Source organism: Polypterus senegalus, chromosome 10 (assembly GCF_016835505.1).
Source record: "Polypterus senegalus isolate Bchr_013 chromosome 10, ASM1683550v1, whole genome shotgun sequence".
In the NCBI taxonomy this organism is placed as follows: Eukaryota; Metazoa; Chordata; class Cladistia; order Polypteriformes; family Polypteridae; genus Polypterus; species Polypterus senegalus.
The window spans coordinates 173,977,454-174,000,896 of NC_053163.1; the positions used below are offsets into that span (position 1 = coordinate 173,977,454).

General features: G+C 42.2%; 2 protein-coding genes across 3 annotated transcripts; one reads left to right on the plus strand and one right to left on the minus strand.

Moving 5' to 3' along the window:
• Positions 1-1,636: 1,636 nt before the first annotated feature.
• On the minus strand, positions 1,637-6,876 carry rtn4rl2a (reticulon 4 receptor-like 2 a). Its single transcript, XM_039767609.1, has 3 exons — positions 6,789-6,876; positions 5,346-5,572; positions 1,637-3,699 (listed from the first exon to the last, which is right to left on the minus strand). Exons 1-3 carry the CDS (start codon positions 6,838-6,840, stop codon positions 2,620-2,622), a joined length of 1,359 nt encoding a protein of 452 aa, XP_039623543.1. The 5' UTR covers positions 6,841-6,876; the 3' UTR covers positions 1,637-2,619.
• Positions 6,877-7,335: 459 nt separating this feature from the next.
• LOC120538171 lies at positions 7,336-23,395 on the plus strand. 2 transcript variants are annotated; one of them, XM_039767608.1, is made up of 9 exons: positions 7,336-7,423; positions 8,080-8,214; positions 8,301-8,455; positions 10,185-10,321; positions 10,798-10,891; positions 16,572-16,907; positions 17,003-17,186; positions 21,965-22,092; positions 22,194-23,395. In XM_039767608.1, the coding sequence occupies exons 3-9, from the start codon at positions 8,348-8,350 to the stop codon at positions 22,521-22,523; spliced, it is 1,317 nt and encodes a 438-aa protein (XP_039623542.1). In that variant the 5' UTR covers positions 7,336-7,423; positions 8,080-8,214; positions 8,301-8,347; the 3' UTR covers positions 22,524-23,395. The 2 variants fall into 2 exon arrangements, with proteins under 2 accessions (XP_039623542.1, XP_039623541.1); XM_039767607.1 differs by lacking the exon at positions 7,336-7,423 and adding an exon at positions 7,863-7,965.
• Positions 23,396-23,443: the final 48 nt, after the last annotated feature.

Below are 23,443 nucleotides of genomic sequence, written 5' to 3' on the forward strand. Positions count from 1 at the left end.
GGTATATTGAGAGAAGGGTGCTAAGGATAGAGCTGCTAGGTAAAAGGACACAAGGAAGACCTAAGAGAAGGTTTGTGGATGTGGTGAGAGAGGAGATGTAGGTTATGGGTGTGACAGAGTGAAATGACGAGGGCAGGAAGATATAGAAAAAGATGATCTGCTGTGGTAACTCCTAATGGGAGCAGATGAAAGAAGAAGAAGAAGAAGAAGTTTCCAACTCTTGATTCACTGCACTAATTATAAACACTTCAGTCAGGTCTCCTCTTAGTCTCCTGTTGCTTAAACTGTAAAGGCTCAGCTCTTTTAATCTTTCCTCATAACTCATCTCCTGCAGCCCTGGAATCAGCCTAGTCACTCTCCTCTGGACTTTTTCTAGCACTGCTATGTCCTTTTTGTAGCTTGGAGACCAAAACTGCCCACAGTACTGCAGATGAGGCCTCACCAGTGTATCATAAAGCTTAAGTATGATGTCCTCTGACTTTTATTTTAAACATCAGGGTGCTTTATAGTCTAACTGTTCTGTTTAGGCAATTTAAGAGCTTCTGAACACTACCTGAAGGTTGACAGCGACATGCCCACTTTGACTCGTAGGTCCTTTTCATATTGGGTCCTTTCAGACCTCCTATTGTGTGTGTAATTAAAATGACTTACCTAGTCAGGCAGACTTCGCCTCCCCTCAACCCAAACTGTTCAATGATTGTATACTTAACACCTACACTCATATGTACCACTATAGGAGGTCCTTACAGATACTATAGAAGAAAATAAGTGAGCTGTAAGGATTTCCTCAGTGTCACACACACACATAGACCTACAGGACAGCTCCCTAGCTTCTGAATGCACAACAGAGATTTCAGTAGTGGTCAAGCCACAGGTGTCCCATTACAGCCCACTGAGAAGACTCCATTGAAGTACAAGCAGGTCTCTGTTGTGTCACAACTGCACGTGTCACAGATCCTGCATATGTCATGCTGACAGAACACGGCCCCTGGAGCCATGACTCTCAAATGCTGCACATCAACATGGCATCTCCTGCACACAGATCATCCTTTTCATTACATAGATAGAGTTCTCCCTGTGTGTGCTCCGTCATCTATAGATCACTAATGAGAAATTAAAATTTCTTGTGTTAGGCGTGTAGATCCCATTTTTCACAGTAGAGCACATATGTGGAAATCTCACTCCTGATCTAAATGTATGCCTGTGTTGTTTCGCACTTAGGCCATATTTAATCAACCACAGTGACAGAAAGGAACTTTTCTCCCTTATATAGAGATGGCATCTCTCCCTTGTGCATCATTAGAAGGTGTCTAGTGTATCACAAACACAAATATTTTCTTATTGCACATACAGCAGGAAAATTACATCTCTGTGCTTCCCACACACTTGGCTCCCACATCACACACAGCAGAGACAGTCCAGACCCCTTGTGCATCACAGATCCCTCGTACCTCCTACGTGGTGGCTACTGTATCCCACTCAAATGATTGCTGTCGACTCCATCACACAAGTCTACCTCCCAAGCGGAGACACAGGCACGTGTCTAACAAATGCTTGCCACATTTTTTCCCTAACATGATGCCCCCTAAACCCCTGATGCCCAACAAAATCAAAAATCAGAGAGCATTCGATAGAGTCTCATCAAGACTACAATTTTATTTCAAAGAAAATCCAAGGGAAAAAGTAACATCTCATAATGAATTAGGTTCAACAAAAATAGCATTCTTTAACACCATTTATGTATACTGTTATTTAATAACATTCCAAAAAAAATCAGGAAAAGAAGAAAACAACAGACAGACATAAAATAATTTGCTACCTTCAACAAAAAAAAACTTTGCAAAGGTTCGTTTTTTAATTACAGTAAAATAAACACCATACTAGTAACAATAAAACAAAGATTGTCTTCTTCATATTGTTACCCATTCTAATTGTTTTGTACATTGCAGTAGCAGAAACAAGGCCATTGTGTTCCCATGACCTCATTTCTGTCAGGATTTGTTGTTTCACCCTCTACACTCCCTAACTTTCCTCTGTTAAGCTCTTCAAGATGCTGAAGACCCTGCCTTCCTAACATTTAGGAGTATCAGTATGGTGTTCCTGGCATAGTCTGGCATCTCCAAATATGGATGGGCTCCTCCTTCCTAAATTCTGTGAACTCCTCGGCCAATGAATTGAGGAATCTTTATACTAACACAGTTAAAAAGCACAGACCTAACGTTGCCACCATCATTGATTAATTAATGGTTGACCTTCCACTTTCTGTCCTATTTCTAGTGTAGACCGATTTCTCTGTTGAATTACAGGTTGAAAATGCTGTGCACTCCCTACAGTAGAACAGCTCTTTAAAATTAACAGCTTCGTCACACAGAATCAGCTCATCGCTTTATCTTAAAGGTGATCCTCCATAGCACACGCTGCACCATACTTGTTAGTTAGTCTAGCTGACATGGACTGAAATACCTAGATCACTTGAAGTTGTTGAAAGTCACTGCAGATGCAAAAGGTTTCGGGGAATTGGTGTGAGAATTTTTTTTTCTTGTGTGTTTGAAATTTGAATTAGCACCAGCTGCAGGAAAAAAACAGAGTTCAGTTTGTTCTTATGGGAACGTTGCATTGCTACAATCGGCCAACAAACAACACGACTGTTAAAGATAGTGCCAGCTTGTAGAGATCGGGGACTCCTGTTCGTACTCCAGTGTTCCGGAATGATCTTTCATTTTGGCAGTCCTCCTCAAAGCAGCGAATGGTAGCATCTTCATTTTCATAGTTAGCCCAATATTCTTCCGTATCAATCTTGGGAAGAGACTCCTCTGCATCCTTGGGGCTGTAGATCTTGGGGGACTTGTTGTAAAAAGATGATGGCTGGGGTTTGGCCTCATCCCAAGAAGAAATACTTCCCTTTTTCTTGCTACCATGGAGGCCTTTTAGCTGCTCATTTCCATTAAGGGATTTAGGGAACCACCACCTTGTTTTGGTGCTGAATGTGGATGTTGTTTTGCCTAGGCCAAGATCAGGGAGTGGGCAGGGAGCAAAATCAATCTCTCTCAAGAACCGCAGGTCTAGGCCTTTTTTGTCCTCAGGAGTTGAGCAAACCAATTCAGAACTTGAAATCCTAACTTTTCTGAACCATTCCCAAAGAGGACGAGCCTCACATCCACAGGACCAGGGATTGCCATTGAGACGAAGGAACTGCAAAGAGGGAAGGTCATTGAGTGCAGGTCCAGGAAGCTCAGACAAGGTGTTATTAAAGAGGAAGAGAATAGTGAGCCGACCAAGGTCCCGAAATGCCTTTCGGCTGACCTGTCGGATTCGATTTTCATGCAGAAGGAGGCGATCAAGGTTTACCAGCCCACGGAAGACATTCTCAGAAAGGACACGTATTCGGTTGCCATGAAGGAACAGATGTGTAAGGTTGACCAGATCTGCAAACAGGTCATCCTGCAGGTAATGCAGATTATTGTCTTGAAGGTAAAGGAACTGAAGACTGTAGAGTTTCTGGAAAATGGTCCCAGGCAATGAGCCCAGCTGGCAACGGTACATGTGCAGACTCTGTAGTTTGTCCAGTCCTCTGAAGATATCTGGGTTCAGGGAGCGCAGATTCCGATTGTCTCCAATGTCCAACTCCTCCAAGTCACGTAGGTCACTAAAGGCCCCAGGCTCAATGAAGGTGATATTGTTTGAATACAGCCAGAGCACCTACAGCGAGAGGAGAAACCTGTCAAAAAATGCTATTTTGCCACATTTTTTATGTTTATTAGAAAATAATTGTTGTAATATAATTGATATTTTCTTCACATTACAATGCTAGAAACTCCTCCTAAAAAAAACAAACAAAGATGTGACCAGGATGTAATTTCCTCTAAAACAACCATTTGCTAGTCAACAAATATTGCTTCAGTTTCATGTTATTTGAAGAAAAATCATTGGGAAGTGGCTATATTTTGAAGCAAATACCAGGATGGCTTTAAAAAAAAATTATGTATGAGCTATGGAAACGATGAAGTTATTAGTGACACAAATACAAATCGAGATCTTCGAAATTCGTTAAAGACATCGGCAATGTTAACCCAGGAGAATACATCCAGTTGAAGGGTCAATCAAGTAGTTGAGATCAACTGACGAAAATCAGACAGAATGACAACTCTGAGTAGTGCACAGTTTCTTAAATTATGGGTCATGATTCATATGCCGCAGGGTTGTGAGTCATCATTGCAATCAATGAGAAAGGAACACAAACGGTTTACAAAGTGTCTCGTGATGGTCACCAAGGGCAGGTCAAGCAATCAACTTTCCCCCTTGCATGGCTAGCTGTGATGATTCTCCAAAGGAGAACCACTAAGTATTCCTGTCGGCAGAGATTCCTAAAGAGGGATACTATGACTGTTAGAGGTAATTCTCCAAGGAACCCCTCCCAGTCTTGATGGTCATCATGGACTGGGTCTGAAATACACTAAGAAGGGCAAGATTGGATCACAAGAAAAAAAAAAAGTTTAAGGAACACTGAAGTAGTGGATTAAGTAGGGAGGGACACCTAGGGGAAATTACAGGGAAGTGTATTTGGAATGGAAATTCGGAAGCACATCTTTATGTGAGGAGCTTCTCAGAATCAGGAGCAAACTGTCTTGCCATATTACTGAAGCCAGACATCCATTGTAATTGATTTCAAAACGTGTGGATGAAACATTGGAAAAATTTCAGAATTATCGATAAAGGTATTAATCTATTTCACTAGTTTTTTTTTCTCTGACTTTATCTTTGAATTTATCTTTTTCAATTGACTGTGGAGCCCCCGGGGGGATGCTGCTGACTGGAGTTTTTTTGTTTTATTCTCTGTCGTTGTCTACAATAATTTAACAATTAATCAATGGACAGATGTTGTTGGCTTCGATTTATGCAAAATTTTCCCTTTTATTTTGTTTTTTAATGAATCTGTATCTTTATAGTTCTAATTCTCTATTTACTTATTTAAAAATGGTATACTTGCGTTTCACCTGTCGCAGCGTATTGCGCATGCGCTCTCATAAATAGCGCTATACAAAAATAAACTGAATTGAAATGCAATGAAATGGATTCAAGGCTTTAAAATAGATAAAATCGAGACAGGTTCTTCTTGTTTGATGTTTCTACTCAGTAAAGCAATTGAGATCATATAGTTTCCATCTTAGATGTATATTTTACAATTGCGAATTTGGAATACATTTACTTGGCATTCAGAAAACCTGCAGATCAACTTTTTACGCAGCAGTCGCGTTTTTTCCCGTTCGTCTCCTCTAGTGAATGAAATCGGTTGCCCCCTCACTCCAAAAGAGTTACAGTCCCAAGATGAGAAACTGATGCCATACCTGTGTCCCAAACCCGAAGGACTCGGCTCGCAGCTCCGTGATGCGGTTATTCTGCAGGAACACCCTCTGGCTATCGTAAGGGATGCCGGCTGGCACGTTCGAGAAGTTCTGGGACTGACAGCTGACTGTCATGGGTGCCGGGTAACAGATGCACAGGCGTGGGCAAGAGGAGACTGAACACGGCTTTGAAAAGATCATCCAGAGGATGAGCCAGAAGACCAGAGAGCCTAGGATTAAAAAGCAAAGAAATTGAAAAGTGTCAGTTAGAGAAGTAATAACACACAGCAGGCAGAGCTTTAAAAAAGTCAGCATGACTGTCTGGCGTTTTAATATTATCCCCCGACCCCTCTCTTAATATACTAATAATCCGATCTTAATGTCATGCTTGAAACTTTGATCCGCGACTAAACAGCAAGTAATGTTTTCAAGCCGCCGTGTCTTCAAAGGTTGGAAACAGGAGAAGTGGAGAACACAGCGGTCATTTATAATTCAGACAGACGACTGCGCAAATTGGAACCGTCAGCATCCTAATCTGCCAGTGATAGATACTGAGACACTGGAAACTGACGGGGCACTAAGGAAAGAAAGGGGTCTGACTGGCACGCGGCTCACCAAAGCAAGTTATAGAATACCTGTGCTGTCTACGAGCAAATTTAACAAGACATAATTGAATTGGATAAAACGCGAACCCCCTAAAAAAAAAGAAAGCGCACCAAACTTTCAAATTATTTAAATCAGCATTCATGTCAAATAAATGCCGGTAGCATATCTACATATGCATACAGTTCTTCTTATACAATGCTAAACTTATCAAGGCAGCGCTTATTACAAGGAGCCAACAGACTTTACAAGGGACACCAGCGTAACACACGGATTTTAACAGAATTAAAGAATAAAGGCACAACGGGGTCTTCAGCAAATAAATAGATAGATAGATAGATAGATAGATAGATAGATAGATAGATAGATAGATAGATAGATAGATAGATAGATAATGAAAGACACTATATAACATAGATAGATAGATAGATAGATAGATAAGATAGATAGATAGATAGATAGATAGATAATGAAAGGCACTACATAACATAGATAGATAGATAGATAGATAGATAGATAGATAGATAGATAGATAGATAGATAGATAGATAGATAGATAGATATGAAAGGTACTCTATTATTTATGAATAAATGTATGCTATGCCAGATAGATACTATTGTTAGAGAAATATGAAAGTCACTGCACTACATACAGAAAGATATATTTGAAAGGCACTATATTATGAAGAGATAGAAAGAAAGAAAGAAAGAAAGAAAGAAAGAAAGAAAGAAAGAAAGAAAGAAACATCCCTCTAGCAGTACACTAACACAGGCTGAAAGCGTAAGCGCTGTTTGCAAAGATAAAGCAGCTCTGACCGACACACTGAACGGCGGAAAACTCACCTCTGAAAGTTGGAAATCCAGAGCGCCTCCGTGCTGAAGAGCGAGTGTCCATTTCTACCTAAGCCGAGGAAGAGCTAGCTTGAGCTGGATTCGCTGTTGCTATCTCCGCCTGTGCGTCCTGTCTGCTGGTTTTGCGCTCCCTGCCGCCGCTAATATAGCGCCGAGCAGCCTACACTGGGGGCAGCGGTGATCCCACACTGGTTACGCGTGGCATGGTGCGCCGCCAAGGGCGTGGGGGGCGGGTGGTGATCGTGGAGCGTTTTCCCGCTGACGGGGTGGAGACAGCGAAATTATAAAACGAGTGTGAAAACGCGCATCCACAAGCAGACGCGTGAAGAAGCAAAGACAGACAAGAGAGTCGTCGTGTGAAGACTTCGGAGGACGCGTCAGGAGAGATGATGCGTTTGTCTTCTTTGAAGCAGGTGACAGCAGACGTACTTCTCATGTCTCAGCTCAGAGGCTGTGTGACAACAGGTGTCGCCTGGTGACAGATCTTTGACCGGACCAACAGGGGCAGGTGGCGCCGACTGGTGGCATAACCTGCAACGGACAACCTTCAAAGCACTTGTTCCGAGGACTTTGCTGTGTTGACCCGCAAGATCGACAAATATAATCGATTTTTAACAAATTGAGAGGTGTGTGACTCTTACCTTGATCAAATTAATCTCGTATGATGTCTGTCTGGATTATTTTTATTGATTCCGCTTAGTATCAGGGTGAAGGGGAGAAGACGTCTGATACGACAGGATGAATGAATATTTCCCGTTATTGCCTTTAAATCTGCCTCGCAAATGTATTTCCTTTTAACACAGACAGACATTTTCGATTCCGATAGACAATCAGCCAAGCACCGCGTTCACAAAGCTGACGACATTTTCCAGTATTTCAGTGAGAAATCGATCACGGATTGTTGCAGCTTTACCATTGTCCCCCGGAACCCTAGCGGACCGGCGTACTGTATTATTGCATGTAAACTGACAGGTTACAATCGTTTGTTACATTTTATCTGGTCGTCGTTTTTGCTTCTCTTTTCATTTATTACACAACTCGATTTTGACTTTATTGCGTCTTCGGAGCGCGCGGACACGGTGAAGCATGATTGTCAAAGTGCAATACAGGAACTGCAAGAAGTACATCAAACTGGCAGAGCCCTGCTTCAGTGAGTTTGTCTCCAAAGGTATGTTAACTCATCGATTAATGACACATTTTATAGCCATTTTAACAATTTATTTACGTTTTGTGAGGGCCGTCTTCACTGCACCGCACTAACTCACCGCACGTTGTCTTTTAGTGAAGACCAAGTTTACAATTCCGGCGGAATCCCACATTGATGTCACAGACAACACCGGCACAGAAATCGATGAAGATGTCTTCCCGGACCTCGTGACCACTCTTGACAGTTGTTTTGTTGTCTGGACAAGTTTTGGTACGTAAGCTCATTTGGTTTTAGAATTAAATCTGGGCGTTCGGGAGTCGGGTGATGGTTCATCTAAATGATTCCCTTTCTTTCAGATTCCCCACTGGTCGCTTCCTCACCAGTTGTGACAGATACGAGGTCAATGACGCCTTCAAGCAGCATTGGCAGTGACCAGGTTAGCGTGTCCTCTTCAAAAAGAGCCAGGCTGGAAGGGATCGATGAGACGCTGGACGGCAGAAAAGCCCGAGATGTAGGTACTCACTCTCTTTAGAAGGTCGCGAATGCGTGATTACCGTGTGAACAAACCCTGCAGTAAATGGGTATGCTTAAGGCAGAAAGCTGATTGTATGGTAGGATGGCGCAGTTGTTACCGCAGCTTCCACACAGCCCCAGTGTCATGGTTTTGAATGTCTGCATATTCTTTTGTGGGTACTGCAGTTTTCACCCCGTATCTTCCATGAGGTGCTTGCAAGTTAATTGGACCTGTGGGTGTGTGAGGAAGTAGACCCTACAAAGGACTGCTGGACCATCCGTGCTTGGTTCCCGCATGCCCAGTGACTGTGAATCGGAGTAAATGGGTTTGAGAATGTCATTGGCATTATGATAGCTCTTAGTCAGACTATCTTAGACACATTTACAGAAAGAAGGCTTGGTGGCACAGTGGTTAGCTTTGCAACCTCACAGATCCTGGGACCTGGGTGCAAACCAGTCACTGTTTATATGGAGTCTACATTCTTCTTTTTCTTCTTCTTCTTCTTCTTCTTATTATTATTATTATTATTATTATTATTATTATTATTATTATTAGATTCTTCTTATCATTCATATTGAAAAAGGCAACTATTAGTTGAATTATATTAGTGGTCATGAACCAGGTTCAATTCTCAGCTCCATTCCTTTCTGTGTAGCAGTTACACATTATCCCCGTGTCTGTGAAGGCTTTCCCTTCTCATTCTGGTTTTCTCCCACATCTCAAAGACATACCAGTTGGGGTAAATGAAGCCACTGAATTGGCCTAATAGTAGTGGGTAAGGCCTGGGTTCAATTTGGACCAATTTGCCAGTTGTGTATTCTCTGGTGAATGTCAAGTTGCATTGCATGGAGATGGACAGTGAGCCCAGGTCCAACTAGAGGACATCAGGCCCTCATGCCACCCTCAAGGAGTCTGTTTCTGACAGTTTGGTCAGAAACATGAACACCAGCAGCCAGGTTCTGGCAGTGCTCCTCCCTGTACAAATGAGCAGATACTGGTCCTGCTACTGGGTTGATGCCTTTCTATCGCCCTGTCCAGCTCTCCTCATGTAACGGTATAGCTCCTCCATGCTCTTGAGACTGTGCTGGGAGACACAGAAAAGATTTTTGAGCTAGCACATATGGATGTGCCATCCTGGAGTAGCTGGACTACCTGTGCAACCTGAATCAGCTGCATTGATACCAGAAGTGACAAGGATGCTAGTAAAATACAAAGCTAGAAAAGATAGATAGATAGATAGATAGATAGATAGATAGATAGATAGATAGATAGATAGATAGATAGATAGATAGATAGATAGATAGATAGATGCGAAAGGCACTATATAATAGAGATAGATAGATAGATAGATAGATAGATAGATAGATAGATAGATAGATGTGAAAGGCACTATATTATTTATGAATAAATGTTAAATGCTATGCCAGATAGATACATACTGTACAGGCATTGAAGTTCTTCTACTGCTTACAGTATAGAAAAGGAAGCTGTATCTTAGGACTTTTGTAATCCAGACATCGCAGGTTCACAGGTGAAGGCCAGTAGTTACCACAATGCAAAATGTGTCATATGGGATGGATTATGGTGCGAATCCATGACAAAATCATGGACAACATGTTGGTGTGAGGGCACAAATGGTGTGGGTGATTTTTTGCCTGTGACACAAGCACACACATTCTCAAATTGCTATTGCCAATTAGCCTAACCTGTCGAAATTCATTTTCAGATGGTGAGAGAAGTTCTGAGTAAAACACCGGGAGGTGCAGTTGTGATGGAAGATTATAAACAGTCAGGTGGCCTCTCAGATTCTTCCAGGAGAAAACTGGTTAATATTCTGGCAGCTCACATGACTGAACAAGAAGGGTAAGCTCTCTTATATGCCGGCAACGCCATTAGCTTTATTAAGGATTTGGATCTCTTCTGTTGTAGAGCTATCAGAAGTCATGCTGTTTCCAAGCAAAACTGACCCACTTGCAAATGAACTCTCGAATAATGAAATCCATAAACCTTCTTAAAGCAGAGACAGGACCAGTGAATCGTTTGCTAGTGTGTCATTGGCCAGCTTCATCCAAGTGACATGATAGAAGAAAATCCAAGATGCCCCCCCTTGACAGGGCTTTGCACGTACACGGTTAGCTTTTTTGCCCTGTTAAGGCCTAGAAGAGCCCCTCCGAGTATATGCATCCTGGAAATGCATTTGGTCAGAAAATGGTATTGCATCTAGAAAGATTTTACTTCACAGCTTTCTGGTGACTGGAGAACCTGACAGTGTGGTGTGTGTGTCTGTGTGAGTCTGTTTAACGGCAGCCCACTCATATTCCTGGTTTCATATTTTACAGAAGAATCCCCTGCAAGCAAACTAAAGAAATGACTGCACTGGGGATCGTCACATTGTTTCCAGCTTTGAAAGACCCCTTCTCCAAAAAAGGTTACGTAAGTGATGGCTTGATTATTATTATATTGAGCATACTGTGAAAGAGACTGGCGCCCAGTCTAGTGTGATTTCTCGCCTTGTGTCTGATGGTGCCCAGTGCCGGTGACCATAAATTGGATTAAGTGGGTTTAACAATGAAAGAATGAATATTGTTACTGGCTACATACAGTAGCTGGAAAGTAATTGCAAGAGGCATGCGTTTTATCAGAGTGGCAAAGTCTTTAAGAAAATCTTCATCAGATAAAGAAAGAGAAAGGAATGGGAATGCTTCTGCACATCACTGTAGGAGGACACGGGCCATCAGTGTGTGGCAGGTGCAGGACACTCAGATTCACACTGTTCTAAAGCACTGATTCATTTATTTTACCATGGGGGCACCAGAAACGCACCCAGCCTTGCCTCAACACAAACACACTTGCACACAAAGACATGTAACACAGCAACAGAAATGAATTGATAATAAAGAACACGTTAAAACAAATAAAGATGGCAAAACAAATGTAACAAACAACATGTATTCAATAGGCAATAATTATTAAACTACCACTGAACAGATGGAACCTGACAAAACAGTAAGCACAAAACCGTAAAACGGTGAACACTGACGATACAGACCACGAACAGTCTGGTTCCACAGAGGCGAATGGTCATGGTGACGAATGGAATGAAACCTCCTCAGACAAAGACGTGTCTAACCAAGATGAAATCACGTAAGCAAGCAGGCACAGGACAAGAAACTATAAGCCAAGGTGGTTGTATTTGTAATCCAATTGAGGATGGAGCTTTGAAACAATTAGACACAGATGATAATGCAATCCCTTCTGGTGTCTTAGGGCCGGGATATCCTTGACGCTCAGAACGCTCCTTTGACGTGTTCTCTGAGCACGTCTTCGGAAATTAACGCGACGTGTGCATGAGCTTCAGTATCAGCAAAAATGTGGGTGGCCAGTGTGTCCAAGTTTTGGTATGTGACATCAGCATTACTATCAACATGGCTAAATGTTTCCAGGAAGAGCTGATAGAGCAGGTTAGAAATTATAGACATTGCAGCTCTGACAGCATCAACGTGCAGGCTTCGATGTTTGATGAATGGTTCCATGCGGTGAAGCAAATCATCAAAATTAAATGCTGACGTACAAAAGTACAACTTCATCCATTTTTTGCATAGGCAATACAAGTATCGCATATTTCCCGTTGTATTGACATGATACATTTAAAGGTTTCACATGCCTTCTTCTGTGTTGCTGTTGTCATCTTTTTTTGCACCTTCACAACAGCATCAGAATGCAAAGAATTTTTATCTTCAACATTTTTCTTTCCACAACTCACAACACAGCGAAACTGGACATTGTTTTCCCACCTAGCTGATTTATTGCACTGCCATCTGGTGGAATCCTCTAAATTTACATAAAGTACACGTCCACAAGTATAGTCAGTAAAGCATACGAGTCAAACGCAAGTGCAAGAGTCATGTAGCCTCATGTATATTCCATGTCCTTTTCAAAGGTAGCGTTTCATCATGTTTCTTCCCAGCAACCCCCGCATAAATCCCGACCTGCATTTTACTTCCAGGATTGCTGGGAATTGTAGTCCGATGGAGTAGTGCAGCAAAACCTGTCATGCCTGTTGCCCTAGAAGTGAACCATTTAAGGGCATCAGACTGGCATCATAGGACATAATGAGAAGACTCCACTGAGATGCTAACAGGAAGACAATCCAACACATGCCAAGAGTGCCTGAGACTCAACTTATAGCAAGAAAAACTGAGAGAGCCAAGATGAGGGCAGAAGGGCACAAGTGGCAGCCAGACAACAGACATCGGTCAGGGACTCACCAACCAGCAAGAGCAGGTGCAGTGCAGCCCCTCAGCATGGACATTTTATTAGTAGTACATCAGTGCGGTGTGTCAACCTGCAAAGTGCAACTGGCCTCCCACCTTAAGATCATTGTTCAGCATAAGGTGAGTTGACATCTAAAGAGACATGTCACAAGTAAAATGAGTCCATAATCCAAAGTGTAGCTGCGTTTTCCCAAAATTACCAAAATCCCGCAGCTTTAAGTTTGCTAATACAGAAAACTGTATGCCTATCCCATTTACAAACTGCAGATGGGTCTTTCAGTCCATGCTAGCAATGCGCCTATTCCAAAACACACATCGCTTAATTAACACATACACACTGCATTACGATATAGCTAAGAAGGTTCTATCTCATGTTAACTTACAGTGGGTAAAACGTTATACCATAATCTATAACTATGGATCGTTTCATGTTTCATTTCTGTTTGACTGCCATTTAATGAAGAATGGGATAAGTTCAGAGCACTGAATCCTTAAAAACAGGGTTATTAAAATGAAGGGAAAAGGAGTTAATTAGCAGTGAAAACTGGTCACTGATTAGGAAAAGGGTTAGAATGAAAACCTGCAGCCACTGCCGCCCTCCAGGCCTGGAGTTTGACACCCCTACGTTAGAGGACCCCATATTCAGGTTTTTAGTGTTGACTGTTTGTCTCAAGACAAGCTTTCTGTTATTCGTCCTTGCATCCTTTCTTACATCCTGGTTTTTCACCCTCCAGACAGTGAACTGTTTCTGACCTCTTCTCTTGAGTTTAAGTTCAGACAATCACTAGTATAACATAGCATTTGTACCAAATCGAAAGGTGTAAACATCCCTCTAAAGCTGAAGGACCACCAATGTAACATACTTACTGACTGACCCAGGAGTCCCTTAAGCTAACTCTCTAATTTCCATTTAAATAACCAAGACCGCAAGGTACAGTACCTGCATGCCTGCCTTGTCATTATTTAGGAGAGCGGTGCTGCATATGTCCAAAATGAGAACTGTGTGCTGCCATGCGCCAAGCTGAAACAGTTGCACTGTACTCCCACCAGTCTTTTGTTGCCAAAGGGGCTTTAACGAAAGTGAGTAAGGGGTCTGAATACTTGTGTCAATGCAATATTTCAGTAAACTGACAGTACACTACAGTGCAAATCTTCAAAATGAAATGCTTCATGGTGTGAGTCCAAGACAATTCATTTGGCGATGAGGAAGGGATTTGCATCGAGGACAGTTGGAGTGTAGAGCCAAAGCTGAGCAGAATAGGTGGAGGCTGACAGATCAGCAGATGTCATCAGAAAAAACATTACTCATAAGATTTAAAAGTGGTCTCTGCATAGCTGAATGAAGGAGTTCTCCAATTGGCTCACACTAACAAGGAGATCGCATTGAGCCAGATGTTACATTTTGTGACTGACCTCCCAACAGTTCACTGCAGTGCAAATGTTGGAACTGAGATGCTCTGTGGTGTGAGTTCATGGTAATTCACTGAGTGATGAAGATGGGATCTGGGACATTCTGTAATGGTCTACATAACCAAGAATGTAAAGGGAAAAATGGGGTCCCTATCATGATAAAACTATAACATGCACACAGCAATTTCTATTTAATTATTATAAAAAAAATAAAATCGTAACAAAACAGAATTATTTAAATTATAACTAAAATATTTCATTTAGGAAAAGAGGAGTAGAAAACAAAATCTCCAGTCAGAAGCATCTCTGTGTTGTGAACTAGAGAGTTCCTAAGCTCAAATGTTCCAGTAATAGGTCAAAATGTCCACTAGAGGAGAAAGATACCTTCAAAAGCCTAGCAGGTCACACAAGGAGCAATGTACTATGTTTATAAATAAAAGAATTATCATTTTAAAAAGGCTCTGTTTAACAAGAAGCTACAAAGAGAGCAAAAACACAGAAGACAAAGCCTTTAAAATTCGCCCATCCAAAGCACACACCGTGCCAACACAAACTGAAATAATTAATCAAAAATTTGCAAAAAGCTCAATAACAACAATCAGGAGAAATCAGAATGAACCGCAAGGGACTGAGGCTTTTCCCAGCCTTTATAGGGGTGAGAGCAGCCACTTAACAGAGAGGGACATGTGGACCCCACCTCTTGGAGGACCAACCAGATCTCATGGTTGAGTGTGTGAAAGGCAGAGGAGACATCCAGAAGGATCAGGATCAATGACATGTTGGAAGTTCTAGCTAACCGTAGTTGGTCAACCACAGTCAGTCGAGCTGCCTCAGATTGGTTGGAATCAAGTAACCCATTCTATACGAGGAAAGAAGAGGTTTCGTTAGACACAGCACATTCAAGTGTTTTGAAAAGAAAGGAAAGGAGAGACAGGCCTTGAATTGTTAACTCGGGATGGACTGAGTGTTGTTATTTTTGATAAGTGGTTTTGAGAAGTGGGGGTAAAACAGACATAAACATGGTGTTGGCTGAAACTTTGGAGAAAATAAGCCCCTGTGGGCCCTTGGACAGTTATAACAGAACAAGTCACAGTCAAAATCATACTGAATCATACTTCTGGTTGCCTTGGCCAACCGGCTGCCCTTCCCCTGCAGGGCATTCTACAATACTATAAGTGTGTGCTGAACAGCCTCACAAGATTTCATCCTTGAATTCCAAGGTTCCCAGTAACTATGGTGCCATGGTCTATAGGCAGGAGTAGCAGCTTGGTAGTATAGTGATGGAACCAAGTGGTACAATAGGAGAAGAGAAAAGAAACAGAATAGAGGAGTGGTCAGTAACAGCTGGTAATGAACATATAGTCCTTGTACGTATGTGAAAATGACTAACAGACTGAGATGTAATAAGAACCACTAATCAGAAATGCCAATCAGGAAATGTTAAACTAAAGTAGTGAGTCTTCAGGTGGGATTTAAAGGCTGAGATCAAAGGGGTGTCTCTTTTACAAGCAGGCAAATTATTCCATAGGCTTATGGCCCGGTAGCTAAGAGTTTGACCACACATTATGCTTTAAGTCAGCGTTTCTCAACCTTTAAGTATTTGCGACCCGTGTTTTCATAACAGTTTTAATCGCGCCCCCCTAAGGTTTTTTTGAAAGGAGCCCACTAATACCAATTTGTTCTTTTTTAATTAATGATATATCATAGATGCATATTTCATTATACCTACTTAACTTTTATTGACATTTATCTAACTCTATGTTTATTTGTCTAGTATCAGAAAGTAGTTTAAGTTCATTTGTTTTGGTTTCAATAGATGTATTTTTCATATTTTCGATTCTTGTTTTCTTTTTTTCACATCTTTGCACCCACTTTTTGTTACTTCGTGCCCCCCCACAGTTTGAGGATCACTGCTTTAAGTAATCTTTGGAATCCTTAATAGACAAACATTTTAAGATTGTAATGTATATATCAAAAGGTTCAGATATGTACGAAGGGCCTAGACCAGTTATATATCTGGAATGTAAGAAGAAGAATTTTGAAATCATTTCTAAGTTTAACTGAAAGCCAGTATAGTGTTTTAAGGACAGGGCTATATTGTCGTACTTCTTAGTTTCTGCAGTTTGGGGGGTGACCAACCACACCAAATAGACAGGGATAACAATTTCAGGATAGCAAAGCCCAGAGTAGAGAGGGGTTTCATGCAGTGTCCATCTTCCTTTAACACTTTTGGTGACCCTCTGTAGTATGTGCTTTATCAGTTATAGCAAAACGGTTTTCCTCAGTCCTGTGTCCTCCCCCATTATTTTAGAAGAAGATGTCAGTGAATGCCCTTCTTTTACAACATGTTTTAAAGTATGCTATGCTTGGATGTCACATTTATTGATTATAGCCACTTGTGTTTTCATGATCTCTGTGTGATCCACTAGGAACATTTCTATGACAGTCAGAGTGGGACTGGCTTCCTATCGTGGAGGCTAAAAACCATTCAGCGGAAGACAAGGCCAAGACATATTCATGAAAATACAGAGAATCAGAACACTGGAGGTCCAGCAATGTCAAGAGACACGATCTATCTTGAGGATCAGCTGCAAGGTGACCAGTGTAGAGAAGCCATATCCCTAATGAATCACTCCAACAACAGCCAGCTTGTCCTGCTAAAGATGAGGCAGACCTTCCAATACAGACAGTGCCTTGTCCACGACCAAGAGAAATCCACCATCCTACTGAAAGTTTTTCCCCGTTTTCTGGACATCAAGGGATTGGTGAGTTTCTGCATTTGACCAAACGGTGACGGTCTTGATCTCTCTAACTTGACTTTGAAGCTGACTCGATCATGTCTTGGACTATCACGATTCAGGTACTTCAAGACTTCAGTTTGCTCTTTGGAGAAGAAACAGCATCAAAGTTTCTTGAAAAGTGGGGCATTGTTTTCAAAGATAAAGTGATCAGGGAAGCAAGGACACTGCCATCCACACCCCTCCTGCAGAAGCTGTTGAACTCTACCAACATAAAGAAAGAGGACGGAAACCTGGAAAATTCAGGTACTGCCAAATATGATTGATCAGATACGACCGATGAAGTTTGTTGGTGATAATTCAGGCAATAGAAGGGTTGTATCTGGTTCTTCTATGCTTACATTTATTATATCACTTTCTAAATTATTTTTCATATAATAATTCCTTGAAATTAATTTTATTGTTTTATTTGACTTGTGTGTTGGTGATGCCATGCCATGTTTAATGTCACACTTGTTATTGATGGGCACTTTCCCATGCAACATGTCGGAAATGATTGAATGTCAGATGCCATTTTACTTAAGACCAAATGGGTACACTTTACCTGAAAACAGTGGAAAGACTTTCTTTATAAACATTGTGAGACATGCCCGGACACCACCAGACTGAGACCACATCTTTATCCAAAATACACGTTTATTCAAACCCAAAATGCACACAGTCCCACACAGTACACAGTGCTTCCCAGCACTAACCACCTTTACTCCAGGCCTCTCTTCAAATGCCTGTGGGCCGCCTTTCCACTTTCCACGGGAGCTTCGTCCCACTCCCGTTCCCGACTCTAGCTCCCAGACAGTAGGAAGGCGGGCCCTTTTATTCTCACCCGGATGTGCTCCAGGTGCTCCCTCTGACGACACTTCCTGGTGTTGCGGAAGTGTCAGGAAAGCACTTGGAAGCACTCCGGGGGTCCCTGGAGGGATTATCCTCCATCTTCCCGGGTGTGGAGGAAGTAGATAATTCCCGGGCCCTCTGAAACTCTGGGTGCCCCATGGTGGTGGCCACGGGCCCCAATGGGCTTGAGCCTCCTTGCTCCTCTCCTGTGGTCCTCCTTCGATCCAGGGCGGTTGTCCCCTCGTGGCCCGGAGGACGTATATGCCACCTCCTGGTCCATCAAGGCGTCCCGGCTGAGTCTGGCCCCCAGCTGGTTGTGACAACATGTAAAGCTTTCTTAAGAATGTCAGGTTACCAAACAAGCACCGTAGTGTTGGATCAGAATTAAAGACTTGACTTTGGTATCGATACCAGCTCTTGGACCTCAATAACAACACCAGGAAGGTTCCAAAGCAAAAAATGGATACGTCTCCCCCACACCCAGGGAGGACCTACTGTGAAACTAATGAAGCTTAAGCCTCAGGACCCCTAATCCCAGTGGGGTCCCAGAAGTAACTTTAGCCCACATTGCTTAAAGATTTTGGGTGCCTACTATATGAGAAGAGCTTTCAAAAATACTAATATTCATAATATAGTGTAATTCAATACAAAATAATACTTAAAATAAGATGAAAAGGTTATTAAAGGATTATGTAGGCTAGCCATGAATTAAACATTCTAATTAAGAATGTCAGTCAGTCATTTTCTAACCCACTTAGTCCTGAACAGGGTTACAGGGGTCTGCTGGAGCCTATCCCACCTAGCATAGGGCTCAAGGCTGGATAAAACCTTGAACTGGGTGCCAGTTGATCGCAGGGCACACACACACAATGGCCAATTTAGGATCACCAACCCACATGTCTTTGGACTGAAAACTGGAGCACCCGGAGGAAACCCAGATAGACACAGGGAGAACATGCAAACTCCACGAAGGGAGGACCCGCGAAGTGAACCCAGGTCTCTGTACTGCGAGGCAGCAGCGCTACCACTGCGCCACCATGCCAATCACGTAACAGTAAAGCTCCTTACAAAATTAACTAGAAAATAATTAACAATTAGTAGGAGAGAAGGCAAAAGTAAGAAAAGTGGAACCAGGAGTGAGACCCTGCCAGGGTCACAGGGTCTGAGATTAGTGGCAGGCATACGCAGTCAGTCATCCTCCAACCCGCTATATCCTAACACAGGGTCACAGGGGGTCTGCTGGAGCCAATCCCAGCCAACACAGAGTGCAAGGCAGGAAAAAATTCCAGGCAGGGCACACACCAAGCACAATTTAGGATCGCCAATGCACCTAACCTGCATGTTTCTGGGAGGAAACCCATGCAGACACAGGGAGAACATGCAAACTCCACACACGGGAAGCAAACCCAGGTCTCTTTACTGTGAGGCAGCAGCGCTACCCACCACGCCACCGTGCCACCCTGAGTAATTCTGGTTCCAGAGCTTAGCCTGACATAAGCACTTCTGGCTCAAGCGAAAGCCCCAAGAAACTGGGATCATGAACCGCTGCAGCACCCCCATGAGATCCAGGAGGGCTGACTCACAGTACTACTGCTCCCATCATGCACTTAAGGTGTTTGCATAGTTTCTAAGGTCCTGGGATGCTGCCATCTAAGGCAGCGGTTCTCAAACTGTGGGGCGCGCCCCCCCAGGAAGCTGTACAAGGGGGGCATCGAATAAATGAACATCAAAATTAATCTTTTACATTTTTATTTCAAATTTAAATTTGCAAGCATATAATCACAACGAATGCATTATAACTAAAATTAAAATAAAACATTTCTACGGCATAGATCTAATGACTAATATGGTGCCACTGCACCACCTCTACCACACTACTTGGTATCTTATTCCAAGTGTCTATCGTTCTTTGTGCAAAGAAAAACTTCCTAATGTTTGTGTGAAATTTACCCTTAACAAGTTTCCAACTGTGTCCCCGTGTTCTTAATGAGCTCATTTTAAAGTCACCACCTCGATCCACTGCACTAACTCCCTTCATAATTTTAAACACTTCAGTCCAGATCTCCTATTCATCTCCTTTAAAGGCTCAGCTCTTTTAATTTTTCCTCCTAACTCAGCCCCTGTAGCTCCTAAATCAGCCTCATTGCTCCACTCTGGACCTTCTCTAGTACTGTTATGTCCTTTTTGTAGCCTGGAGACCAAAACTGCACACAGGACTCCAGATGAGGCCTCACCAGTGTGTTATAAAGCTTGAGCAGAACCTCCTGTGACTTGTACTCCACACATCAAGGCTATATAACATGACATTCTGTTTGCCTTCTTAATGGCTCCTCTTAATCTCATTTTGTTTAAGCTGTAAAGGCTCAGCTCTTTTAATTTTTCCTCACAACTCATCTCCTGTAGCCCTGGACTCAGCCTAGTCGCTCTTCTCTGGACCTTCTCTAGTGCTGTTATGTCCTTTTTGTAGCCTGGAGACCAAAACTACACCCAGTACTCCAGATGAACAGGGCCGGATTAAGGTGGGTGCTATTGATGCTGCAGCATTAGGCCCATTCCTGAAATAGGCCCAGGTGAAAACAGACGAGAATTTTCCGGAAGCTGAACCGTTTTCCTTTGCTATATTAACCTCAAAATAATTCTAAGAATGAAATTTGGAGTCCAACTTTCGGACACCTAGACACAGCGTTACTTATTATACAGTTACTATTGTTCTTTGCACTGTGACGTAACTATAACGTTGTTGTGTTTATTGTTAACCGAAGATTTCAAGGTAATGCTATCAATTTTACGTTCAACAGTTTACTTAGTAATTTAGCTGCGTTTTTGCAATATCTTGGGAATTCTTGCCACTTTATTATTGTTCGGTAAGTGCCACGTAGTAAATTTTTCACCTTGAAAGTTAGTTGTACAGTAAAAATCGATGTCTATTTAAATGTAAATCTGTAAAGGTAAAATTAAAAGCTGGCCCGCGGGCCCGGCATGGATGTTTAGAATTTTTTAAATCCTCGACAGGATTCTTGTCTATTATGAAATTTAAATTGTGGACAAATTTTTGCCCTCAAGAGCCTGAATTGGCCAATATCTATACAGGGTTTGCATCAGAACCTTAGAACATTCTGGATGAGCCCAAAAAACCTTGCCAGTTCTAGACACTTAATTCTTCTAAAATAACATCGAGTTTTGAAAGTCTCTAAAATCCAACTGTCTACTGCACTGCTTGGTCACTTATTCCAAGTATACTGCGGTTCTCTGTGTAAAGAAAACTTTCCTAATGTTTGTGTGAAATTTACCCTTAACAAGTTTCCAACTGTGTCCCCGTGTTCTTAATGAGCTCACTTTAAAGTCACCACCTCGATCCATTAGTCTAATTCCTGTCATAATTTTACACTCAGGTCTCCTCTTCTTCTCATTTAAAGGCTCAGCTCTTTTAATTTTTCCTCATAACTCATCCCCTGTAGCCCTGAATCAGCCGAGTCGCTCTTCTCTGGACCTTCTCTAGTGCTGTTATGTCCTTTTTGTAGCCTGGAGACCAAAACTGCACACATGACTCCAGTTGAGGCCTCACCAGTGTGTTATAAAGGTTGGGCAGAACCTCCTGTGACTTGTACTGCACACATCAAGGCGCTATATAACATGACATTCTGTTTGCCTCCTTAATGGCTTCTGAACACTGTCTGGCAGACCACCACAACTCCTAAATCCTTCTCATGAGGTGTGCTCTCGATTTTCAGACCTCCCATCATGTATTCAAAAATTCAGTCTCATGTTGTCGTTGATGTTGTTTGAATAAGGCTGTTAAAATACTTAGCTTGACGAGAGTAATTTTTTATTATGCTCAGTTTTGCTCATATCTAGGACGAAGTAATAAATTCCTGGAAATCAAAGTCTTGACCTAGGAAATTGCAAGGTTGCCTGTTATGGAATATCGACTCCACGTTTCGTGCACTCACCTTCCATGTAAATCACTAGGATGGTGGGGTCACTAACCTGATGCTCGTTGATACTTTGAAACCAGGGGCATCTTGTAACGTGACTGTGTCCTGCAAATTTCTTTTCAGCGATTCTTTTTGTACGCATCCATGCATTTGAAAATTTTAAGTGCTATCTCTCAAACCAGTGCCAAACAGTGTGGGTACCAAAGCTGCTGCTCCATCCAACGGGTCTGTGCCATGTTTGTATTATTGCTTTTGTAGAGTGGGACAGTGACATGGCATCCCTGTTACTTCTGCTGCACCTCCTTGCACCTCAACCCGGAGGGAGAAAGAAGACGTTGAAAATCAGTGTCCGCGATGCAGCAGATCGACTGGTGAAGTTTCACAAGGTGTGTTCTGCTTCACGTTTTGCCCAGTTCCTTTTCTGCTTATGTCATTATTTAATAAACGGACACCCTAATGAAATTGTATTTTTCTCTTTTTCCACTAGTCATGCCCCAGTCTGGATACCTACCTGGCAGAGACTGAGACGAACCCCCAGCCATACCTTTTGGCGACAGGCACGACAAAGGCCGATGTGCACAGTTTCTACATCGTAATGGATAAATCTCTCATTCCCTGTCAGTCCACCTCTTCACTTGCTGCCTTTGACGAACTTTTTAAAGCTCATTTTGTGTTCCGTGTAAAATATGAGGAATCTCTCTGTAGCCTGTTCACCTTTATTCAGACAACTGTCTACAACATAGATGTCGGTACCACCAGGGAAAGTCCTAAGGTCAGAGAGTTGCGAGCAAAACTATTAAACAAGTGTTATTCCTAACCGAACCCCACCATTTTGATGTGTTATGTCCGGCGAGAAAGGAATCAGCCGAGCAGAACTCATTTCAGCACTTAATAGTAAGTGACAAGGTGGGGAAATGTATAGGAAATTCCAGGAAGCACATTATCATCCAATAGTTCTCCGGAATCTGGAAGAAACCATCATATAGCTGAAGCAAATACTCCAACGGCTTGAAGAAAACATTAAGACGACATACTGGGATGGCTCAGGTATTCGATAACCAAATGAGCTGCATGGGCTGAGTGGTCTCATAGTATTGGCAAAATTCCTTACAGCTTTACTAAGGCAAGATTTAGATGATTTTGTATCCAACATGGACGCTACACTGCGTGAAACACTAATTTATGGAGATTATAAGAGTGATGTGTTTGTAAGAGAAGGGCAATGGGGGTCCATCTGACCGCACTGTTCCACACCCTGAAGGTCCCATGGATTCCAGATGAACCACCAGTGGTTTGGATGCAATGTGCCAAATTCTTAAGGAAAACTCAAAAAATGTATTTATTGCTTAGACCTGTGCTGCTTGTGGCACACGGTTTTCTGTATCATTAGCTGTTCCTGAAAATTGCCTTAAAATGTCCCTCTTGGCTCATATAGACAGTAGCTCCCTTGTGTCGGAGTCTGTATCTCAATTGCTTAGTAAATGTATTTAAGTTTATATAATGTGTGGTCCCTTTATATCAGGGGTGTCCAAACTTTTTTCACTGGGGGCCACATACAGAGGAATATACGACGGGCTGGGCCACCCACCAGAGGTGAGCTATATTGCCTCACCTCCTGTGTATTAAGCTAGCAAAATCAATCAAATATCGGTAAATTATGCTTCATAATTGAATATGTTTAAAGAGAAAACAGCACCACAGCTCTCCATTAATGGGTTTTCATTTATTGTATTTCAA

Excerpts from the sequence above, each read along its gene's own strand:
- rtn4rl2a (XM_039767609.1), bottom strand. The coding sequence starts at position 6,840 with ATGGACACTCGCTCTTCAGCACGGAGGCGCTCTGGATTTCCAACTTTC. Across the intron at positions 5,573-6,788 it reads TGGATTTCCAACTTTCAGAG|GCTCTCTGGTCTTCTGGCTC; the intron begins GTGAGTTTTCCG and ends TTTTAATCCTAG. Across the intron at positions 3,700-5,345 it reads CCTTCGGGTTTGGGACACAG|GTGCTCTGGCTGTATTCAAA; the intron begins GTATGGCATCAG and ends CTCTCGCTGTAG.
- LOC120538171 (XM_039767607.1), top strand. The coding sequence starts at position 7,884 with ATGATTGTCAAAGTGCAATACAGGAACTGCAAGAAGTACATCAAACTG. Across the intron at positions 8,215-8,300 it reads TGTTGTCTGGACAAGTTTTG|ATTCCCCACTGGTCGCTTCC; the intron begins GTACGTAAGCTC and ends CCTTTCTTTCAG. Across the intron at positions 8,456-10,184 it reads ACGGCAGAAAAGCCCGAGAT|ATGGTGAGAGAAGTTCTGAG; the intron begins GTAGGTACTCAC and ends ATTCATTTTCAG.